Source organism: Theobroma cacao, chromosome 8 (genome assembly GCF_000208745.1).
Source record: "Theobroma cacao cultivar B97-61/B2 chromosome 8, Criollo_cocoa_genome_V2, whole genome shotgun sequence".
Classification (NCBI taxonomy): Eukaryota; Viridiplantae; Streptophyta; class Magnoliopsida; order Malvales; family Malvaceae; genus Theobroma; species Theobroma cacao.
Window position 1 is genome coordinate 4,434,091 of NC_030857.1, and position 10,228 is coordinate 4,444,318.

The following is a 10,228-nucleotide window of genomic DNA, read 5'->3' on the forward strand; positions in this document are numbered from 1 at the left end:
GTATGGTTTAGAATAGTTTGATTTTTATAATATAGCATGCTTTAAAATTCCACCGAATTTGTTATTAGTTTGGCAAAATATTAACCAAGGAAAAAAAAACAGTTATTCTTTGGGTGTATACCTAATATTTCAAGTTTCAACTGCCAAATTCCACTGCCACTGCCAGGAAGCTTCTCTTTTTATCTCCAAGTTCTTTGTACTTGAAATTTTTTTTTTGGGTTGACCGTACGGTATGACTTGGAGAGGACGTCGGCGTTCTTGTTTGGTGGCCAAAGGCAATGAAAGAAAGATAAGAAGAGAAAGGCTCAAAGTCAAACATTGACTCAGTGTTGGCTGTAAATGAGTACATGACAACAAGTCATAAACTAATCTTTATCGAGATTAATTAAGTCGGGGAATCCGTGGTCCTCCTCACCGCTACCTCAGCTGAAGAAGAAAAAAGATGCTTTTAGGCGAGTGGGTAAGCCCAACTAGCACTCTACCTCTTCTTCCTATTTATTAAACCATATTTTTCTTTCACCAGTTGATACTAATCCAGCAAAAAGGTTCGGTAGCTTGACAACTGAAACTCGACCACATTCAATGCAATTCAGTATAACTATTCAACTTTGTAACAACTTCTTCCCCCCTAAGATATTAACTGTACTTCTGACATTAAAATATCATCATATTTATTGTATTAATTAAATTTTTTTTAATTTCGTTACTGAAATTTAATATTAATCTATTTATCTTAGAGTAAACTCCTTGGTAGGTAAAAAATGTTTGTGTGCGTATATGTATAAGAAACTGAGTCCAAATGAAATGGCTTACACTTTATCTTTTAAGTCAACTCTTTGCGTAGGATTCATTTGAAGAAATCAAGCAGAGCCCTGATTGCGGGGTAGGAATCATATCAGCATTCTTTGTACCCAGTTTCTGTTGTTCAAAGTGGAAGTGGGATTGGGAGCATTGTTTTAGTTGATATGCCACTGCTCTTTTGAGTAAATATTTTTATGGGGCATCATGATAGAAGCAGGCCGTAGATGAGTATTCAGTCGTGCATTTTGTCGCCCACATTGGATGGAATTAGATCGAGTGGATGATACGTGGCTTCCACATTTACCATAAAAAAACACATGAAAGGGTAGAGTAGAACACATCGATAAAAGCTCAGATTGGGCAAATTCCTTTTGTCTTTTTATGACAAAGAAGTAATCATCACGACAATGAGCTTCGCGGACAACAAGCATGGAATGGGAACAGGAATACGGAGGCATAATCTGATGTTGTCGAAGCTGAAGCTGTTATCATACAGTCTAACTCAAGTAAAGGGACTTCCCAGGTTTTGCACAAAGTACAATCACAGGAAGACGGAGACATAATCTGATTTTGTCGAAGCCGAAGCTGTTATCATACACCCTAACTCAAGTAACCAAAAAGGCACGCCCACCGTGGGGCTCGAACCCACGACCACAAGGTTAAGAGCCTTGCGCTCTACCGACTGAGCTAGACGGGCTTGAGTGGTTTTGTGAAATGCCGGCGACTTGATAACCGGACTACACATTTCAAATAAATTTATGAAACAAAATTATTGAGAAGCCCAAACCAAGCTTAAACGTGGGGCAGGCCTTAACTGGGCCAATTGTTGCATTTTTTTTTTCTGGTTTAATATGCCTAGACGCCCCCTTCTCCTTCTAATCTTTAGCAGAAATTCGAAAAAACAGTGATTATTATCCAATGCAAAAATTATCTTTCATCTTGATTCATCTAAAGAGGCAAATTCTTTGGGGTCCAAGGTTTGATGAAAAGAAAGTTGCTGAGCTTAAAATTCTCCCTTTTCTACCTTGGGCAATCACTGAAGTCTGAAATAAACAGACTCTAATCCAGAGTATCCATCTATTATCTATAGATACCTTTGTAACTGATTAAAACAGTACAATCACACTGTCGAAATGCAATTCCCAGGCGAAAAAAGGCAACAGAATTCTTTAGTTTTGTAATATTTGATAAGACGCATGTTGAAGATATATACTATAGAGTAGGAATAGATGGTTCTTATCGCTACAGACCCAGAAAACTGTACGCTGATAATAAGCCAAGAAACAATGATGTCATCTTCATGGAGACCGCAGGCTTCATTGTCCACCACTGAACTTGCTCCAAAAAGACAATTATCGTAAAAAAATCAAAAATAAAATGAGAGTTTTTGTCCTGGGTAGCTGAAGCCAGAAGTTTCCTTCTAGTCCTTGATAAGACTGAGATCCACTTGTACTGATAAATTTCGGTGTTTACTAGGAAAGCTACAATCTCACACTGTTAGCAGATAGGAAGGTCTGAAGCCTGGGCTCTAGTCTCTGTTTGTATCTGAATACCAAATTCCAGGACGAAGAGCTTGTGCCATGACAGAAAATCTTGCATCCGTTTGTGTTAGTAACATACTGATATCACAAGTTCAGTAGACCGGTGCCTTTTTGTAGTTCAACATTTAATATAGCATAATGGTGCGATAACATTGATACAATATTCTCATTATTGTGGGGGTAAGTAAAACTAAACTGGATGCAAAGTTAGATGTGGAAAGTTTCTTAATGAAGTGGGTTCAATAATGACGCTACATTAATTAGTATGTGTACTTAAAAATTTCAACCTTCCATGACTTTACACTTAACTTAGACTGCATTAAGTAATTAAGAAGATAAAAGGGTAGACAAAATGATTTTTAGAATATGCAAATGGTTCCTACCAAATGCATTATAATGAATTTTTTTTTGAATAAGTACTAAAAAAATTACTTTTTAATTATATAGTTCCTGAGGGAAATTGAAAGAAATCAATATTCATACTCCTAGCATGCTAATGTATGCTAATGAGACAAAAGTTTGATGTGCACTCGAGGAAAAAGGGAACTATCAGAGGAATATAAATTCATTTACCCAATCCTCAACACAGATGCTTCTAACCAATTATTCTGTTGTTATACGCCAGGGGAGCTCTCCCAATCTGCCACCGGTTACAATTAAAGCACCTATATAATAAAGACAAATATGGTTTCATCTTCTTTAACTAACTAGAAATGAAATTTGGTGCTCTTGGGAACAGATACGAAAAAAAGTGTTCCAAAGATTAGACTGATCAAGACTCAATGAGTCATTAATCGCATTTGCACACACACAGAGAGCGAGCGAGCGAGAGAGAGACATGAAAGCCTAAGCTAACTTGGTTTGTGGTGGGAGACAGATTTGAAGCTTCAGACCTCGATCTATCAATGTACATCAAATGGTACTCAGACAGGTAAAAGGAAAACAAAAAGAAAGAAAGAAAGAAAGCTGGATTGAGCTGAGCTAAGCTAAGAAGTTGCTTATGCTCAACAAAATCAATTATTTTTGCTACCAACCAATATGTTCCATTACTATGTATTGACTAATGCTAAAGTAGCACCTTTGCTGATAAGGATGGCAGGTTCCGTCCCGGACTCCGCATATTATTTCCAATCCCACGTCAATTAAGATTCCCACTCATATCATCATCATCATCATTTGAAAAACAAGCCCTTGTTTCCCTCAGAAAGCAAAACCTCAGTTACTTCTTCTAAGTTCAGTGCTTTTTCAAGTCTATTAATTAAATTTATAATTATACATTGGTTTTTTAACCTTTGATGCCATAAATAGGTGGATTTATGAATGAAAAATAATTTGGATTTTATGGAATTGCTAGTAGGTTAGGGCAGCATGAGAAGCAGGTGGGTTTTTTACTTTAGTAAGAGAGAATATAATTGAAGGGTTTTAGGGTGGGAAGGAGGGTCCAGGATCAGGTTCGCAGTCTTCTAGTTTTTGATAATTTCGTACTAAAGGGAAGTACATGAAGAGATTGAAAAATTGGATGGACTAAAACCATCCAACGATACACATCAACCAAAAAGATGGAATCCAACGGTGCACATGAAAACAAGAACAAAAAAGGAAGCGGAAACACGGAGCCGCTCGTGCCCAGAGTTTGGAAGATATTCCTCCCTCCTCGATTACCCCACCACCACGTACCCACCACCGTCATAAAAAGAAGAAGAGTTAAACTCTACCCGCCCAACCCAACCATGGTTAACTTAACTCAACCCTTTAATCATCACGTTAATTAATACACCCCCTCGCTTCATTTCTCTTTCGTCTCGTGCTATACGTTCGGATTTCAAGTTCACTCTTTTCTCACTCACTTTCTTTACCTGCTTGCTTGAAACCCAAGTCATCACCGGTCAAACTCGAAGGAAAGAGAATTTTTTTTTTTAAATTAAGATCAGACGGTGGATAGTTGAGGAAAGAACAAAATGAGCTGCAACGGTTGCCGAGTGCTCCGAAAGGGGTGCAGCGAGACATGCGTGTTACGGTCGAGCTTACGCTGGATCGAATCCCCCGAAGCCCAAGGCAACGCCACCTTATTTCTCGCCAAGTTTTTTGGCCGTAGCGACCTCCTCTCTCTTATTTCCTCCGTCCCCGAAACCCAACGCCCCGGTACCCCTCGACAAATACTTAATTGACTGTTTACATTATAGTATTTTTGTTTTATTTTGTTACGTACATTAAAATTATGTTTTTTTTTTTCATTTTTTGTGTTTTTTATAGCTTTGTTTCAGTCGTTGTTGTTTGAGGCCTGTGGTCGTACCGTGAATCCGGTGAACGGAGCGGTGGGGCTGTTATCAAGTGGGAACTGGCACCTCTGCCAAGCGGCGGCGGACACGGTGCTTCAAGGCGGAGCTTTAAGGCCGATCCCGGGGATTTTGGCTGGAGTTCGGACGCCGAGTTGCGACGAGTCATCCGATCGTTTCTGCTTCAACTCATGCGATTTCCAAAGCCGGTACGCTCAGTCGAAGCCTTTGATGACGATGGTGATGATGGAGAATCAATCGGCTTCAGCAGCTTCGGATCTAAGCCTCTCTTTGACGACTAAGTTAGGTGGAGGAAGACGTGGAAGCGGAAGGCGATACGAAGAAGAAAGGAAGAGACCGAGAGCGGCGGCGGCGGCGTCGTTGTACTCGGAGGAATCGGAGATAACCACTTTTAAAAGCAAGGAAAATGAAGGAAGCCAAGAGAGAAAGATTTTGAATCTCTTTGTTTGACAAAAACAAGGACTTTTTGTTTTGCTTTTTTCGGGAAAACGGTCTTTTTTGATAAGCCGGCGATGTAGTGAATAATGAAGAGACAATAATAATAATTGTAGAAAGTTTTTTTCTTCTTAAATTTTAAATTTCTCGGATTTTGTTTAAATGACGATAAGCTGAGTCATTGGAACATGCCCACCGCCTGACACGTTTCATTCATAGGAATATAGACATTAGACAGAAACATGGAGGAAAATGGATGAGAATATGAGTATTGTTAAGCAATGATCAGTTTCATGATTGTAACTGGGGAACGATAGGAGATGATTAATCAGCTTTATCTAACATTAAGCATTCGTTATCATCTTTTTTTAAAGGAAATATAATTTTGTTCTTCTCGATGCCTATTCTTTTGCAAATACCCTTCATTATCCATGAGAAATGATTGGCCAATTCTTGCCCCGAAGAAGATGATGGATGGGTTAACCTTGGAAAATTTGGAAAGATGATATTCTCATCCGCTTCAACTTGGGTCGTTGAAGCTGCCGAGGTATGAGTTCTTGAGGATAATCAGAGGTTTAGGCGGGGAACTCAGCCATCTTGATCAATTCCTTGTTATATTCTTTTCCTAACCTCACTTTCACTTAAGCGAAACAAATGATAATGATGATAAAATATTAGTAGAATCTTTGATCAAAACAGAGCAAATATACCAAGTTGCAAAGCAAAGCAGGGCTGGAAACTCACATCAAGTGGGCTGATACTTCACTCTCTGGTCTCATGCAAATATGAAAATGAAGGAAGGAGGAACAGAAAGGGAACTTTAGAAAGAAAGAAAACAAACAAAAATGGTGGAAGGGAGGAGAAGGGAAAGGGGTGGGTCCCAAGGTTTACTATTTTGTTAAAGCCAAAACTGGTGCGGTGCACGTCAGGCTGCCCCGCCTCTAGTCCTCCTCCATTGGAAGTGGGTTCCACGGCATCACCCATTCTTTCTTTCTTTCTTTTCTTTTGTTTGTCCTTCACAGAAGCTCATTGATAAGGAAAGGGACTCCAATAAACCAAAAGGCAGAGCTGAGCTTGTTTTGTTCCTTTCCATCGCTTCGCCGCGTCTGTTAGCATATGGCGTGGGATCCCACATGCCTCGGTTTCAACTTCACTCACAGAACATATTGGATATCTCCCACTCCTATAGCATCACCTATTTACCACGATATGCCAAAAGGGAAGACCAAATTTCAGTGTGCAAAATCCTCCAGGGGATGGATTCCTTTCGCCAGGAAATTTATAAAGGGAATATAGAGATTAGAGATTAAAATAGCTCTGTAATCTTATCACTTTGAACTGCATAATATTCGTATGATGTGCAAAAACCCTTTTCCTTTGCCTTCTCAGTGTTTGGAATATATAAGTTAAATCAACTTCTTTTTTTCCTTCTTTCATTGGTTAAATTAACGAATCCATATCCATTAGATTTTATTACTTCCAATTCATGGTACGACGTGATCATGAATTAAGATGATACATTAATTATTCCAAAGAGGAAAGGACAAACACAGGCAGAAAGCGGCCAAGAAAATTTCAATGGACATTTAATCTCCAATATATCAAAGATTGATGAATCGAAAACCCCCACCATGTCTGAAAGATTTGAGCATTTACCCTCAAGATTTAAGCTATCACAGACATGAGATGAATGGAAAAGAAAGGGAAAATAGGAAAGATACTGTCATCTTTTAATTTATCTTAAGATAAACAAAATAGATAAACTTTTAATTAGCATGGTTGTCATCTAAGAACCTTTGCCATTTCTGATGCCAATAATTTCCTTCCATTATTCTATTTTTCTTAATAGCCTAGGGGTCTTATCTTTTTCAATTTTTTTTTTCATTTTTACTACCAAGAAAAGTGTTGAGAATTCATTGATTGCAGATGATGAAGAAGTCATGGCCCCGATCAACAACCAGTTGAAGGATGAAGAAATAAGCATACGGTGATGTTTCTTTGTTTTTTTAGTAAATGAGTTAAACGCCTAAAGTGCTGTCATTTTGATGTTTTTTTCTTCTTTTATGGCTTAAACGTTTTTTGCTTGTGTCATTTCATTAAGTTGATTTTTTTTCTTCTTGTTTAGCATTTAGAGCAAAACGTTGTAAGGCACAAAATTCCAAGTTGTGGAATTCTGTGCTCAGCTCAGCTAATTTTCCTTTCTTCAATTCTCATTTCTCAGAGCTGATATACATGGCGTTAGTTGTTACTATTATATATCTACAATATGAAAAGGAGTGATATATACTCTTCTCCATATTGTTCTCATTTTTCTGATTCCTCTTCTTTGTTTTTCCTCTGTTTTTTACTTCTCATTCTATTTTCTCTACTCTACTCAAATGCTATTGTGGATTCATTTGGTTTTCTTTCATGGTACCATAGCTCTAAATCGATCTTAAGGGATTGTTCTTGTTTTTTGGTTCTCATCTATTTCAGATTTCCAATTTCCATTTTTTATTTTTGGGTCATGGCTATAGCTGGGTTTAGTAAATTATGTGTTCTGGTCAATGCAGATGCAATCCTATCTCAAAGCTTTCAATCTTTGGGAAGTGGTGGAGACAGGAATTGAACCAATACAAAGGCATGCTAATCTAACTCTGGCTCAAATAAGGCAGTTTGAAGAAGACAAGGCAAAGAGGTATAAGGCTCTTTCTTGCGTACAATTTGTAAATTTTTATGAGATATTTGCTAGAATAATGCACTTAGATAACCCGAAGGAAGTTTGGGATCATTCAAAAGAGGAATTCCATGGTAGTGATAAAACTAGGAGAATTCAAGCCTTAAATCTGTTTAGACAATTTGAGATGCTGACAATGGATGATAATGAAACTATCAAGGAGTTTTTTGGGAAGATGATGGGAATAGTGAACCAGCTTAGGTTGCTTGGAAAAGAAATGGATAAGGAAAGGCTAGTGAGTAAAATGCTAGTAGGCCTACCCGAGAAATATGAGTCAAAAATTTCTTCCTTAGAGGGACTTTAGGGATATTAATCAAATGACATTAAAGGAACTAGTTAATGCACTAGAGGATTTAGAGCAGAGCAGAGAAGAGCTTTTAGGCAAAAAAGGCTCACTGAGAATGCCTTAGTTGTCAAAACAAAGAATAAGAAGCTTGGTAGCAGTATCTTTAAAAGGAATGAAGCTAACAGGAAAGACAAAGGGAGGAAGGTTGATGAAAAGAGACATGGGGATCATAAGAAAACGTTTCCACCATATTCTCATGGCAAAAAAACAAATCATATAGAAAAATTTTGTTGGTTTAAGCCGAATGTTGAGTGCAAGAAGTGTCACCAGCAAGGACATGTGGAGAAGGTCTGTAAAAACAAAGTTAAAAATGTGATGAGAAAGCTGCTGTGGTTGAAAAGCTTGAAGTTGAAGATGAGGTTTTTTTTTATGGCTAAAAATGTAGATAGTGAAGAGGAAAAGAATACCTGGCTGTTGGATAGCGGTTGTTCAAATCATCTAACTGGATGCAAGGATAACTTCATTAATCTAGATTCTAGTTTTAGAACAAAAATAGAGGTTGGAAATGGAGATTTTCTTCTAATCCTTGGTATAGGAACTGTTGGTGTTCATACTCCTGCAAGTAGAAGATTGATTTATCATGTTTATTTTGCTCTTGATGTTAGTCAGAATCTATTGATTATAGGACAATTGATTGATGACAACTACATGCTTGTCTTTAAGGATAGGGCCTGCACTGTTAGTGACCCTACTGGCATTGAATTGTTCACAATAGGTATGAGAAACAGATGTTTTCCTTTGAATTGGATGAAGCTTAAGTAGAATGTTTATAAAGCAATTTTAGTTGATATTGACTTGTGGCATAGGAGGTAAGGTCATATCAACCATACTTACTTGAAGCAAATGGCAGTGCATAACCTTGTTGAAGGACTTCCTAGAATTGGTGAACCTAACAGAGTTTGCAGTATTTGTCAATTTGGAAAACAAAAGAGAGCTACATTTCCTAAACGTAAAACTTGGAAAACAACTCAAAAATTGGAGTTGGTGCATACTGATATAGGAGGTCTAATGAAGACTGAGTTTTTAAATGGGAGCAGATTTTATTTGCTATTCATTGATGATGTGACAAAGTTAAGTTGGATTTATTTCTTAAAAAGAAAATTTGAAGCTTCAAGTGTTTTTGCTAAGTTTAAAGCTCTAGTGGAGAATCAGGCAAGCCAGACCATTAAGAAGGTTAGAAGTGACATTGGCTTTGAATTCACAGCAACATAATTTAAGCAGTATCTCAGTCAATTTGGCATAATACATCAGCTCACTATAACATATAGTCCTCATCAGAATGGGACTTTTGAAAGGAAAAACAAAACAACTATGGAGATGGCTCGATGTTTGTTATTTGAAATGAGCCTACCAAAGTACTTGTGGGTAGAAGTAGCTAATACTGCTAACTACCTTCTTAACATCGCTTAGACCAGAGCTCTCTCAAACAAGACTCCATATGAAGCTTGGTTTAATGTCAAGCCTTTTGTTAACCATCTTAGAGTGTTTTGTTGCATCTGTTACTTAAAAATTCTTGATGCAAAGAGAAGCGAGCTAGATGAAAAATCAATTGTAGTAGTTCATCTTGTCACGACCCAATTTCCTGAGTCATGACCGGCGCATGAGCTCAATGGGCATAGCTCACTAAGCCCAAGCAAGCCTATCCATTTACCTTTGCTTAACAAATTTATCATATCATGCATACACACATACACACACACACACACACACACACACACACCTTTTTTCGGGTGTGAACATAGCCAAAACACAATGACATTATCGATAATAATATACATGCACTATATCAGTCATGTATTAAGCAATTTACATTGCATACACATATTCACACTGTTAGATTGTATTCACAATACTAAAGGACCCATGACTTCCAGCTGAGACATTTACAATAAAAAGGATTACTATCGAATGCCAGACACATACCCAGGAGATGCACTACGGGGACTCCTCGATCTAGGGTCCAACAGTCACCTGATCTGAAAACATGAATTTTTATAAAACGTGAGTACAATACTCAGTGAGTGAACAAGAAGGGAACAAGCATACCATAAGGAATGTTTATCGAAATCATGATGCATTCATTTTCTCAAAA

The 10,228-nt window shown here is 37.7% G+C and overlaps 2 protein-coding genes and 1 non-coding gene across 3 annotated transcripts; 2 read left to right on the top strand and 1 right to left on the bottom strand.

The window, feature by feature from the left end:
* On the bottom strand, positions 1,426-1,498 carry TRNAK-CUU. Its single transcript has one exon. It is a non-coding gene; the product is annotated as a tRNA-Lys (tRNA).
* On the top strand, positions 4,123-5,193 carry LOC18591997 (LOB domain-containing protein 38). The gene is made up of 2 exons (XM_007018465.2): positions 4,123-4,484; positions 4,596-5,193. Exons 1-2 carry the CDS (start codon positions 4,301-4,303, stop codon positions 5,087-5,089), a joined length of 678 nt encoding a protein of 225 aa, XP_007018527.2. The 5' UTR covers positions 4,123-4,300; the 3' UTR covers positions 5,090-5,193.
* On the top strand, positions 7,621-8,898 carry LOC18591998. Its single transcript, XM_018125478.1, has 2 exons — positions 7,621-8,021; positions 8,139-8,898. The coding sequence occupies exons 1-2, from the start codon at positions 7,621-7,623 to the stop codon at positions 8,896-8,898; spliced, it is 1,161 nt and encodes a 386-aa protein (XP_017980967.1).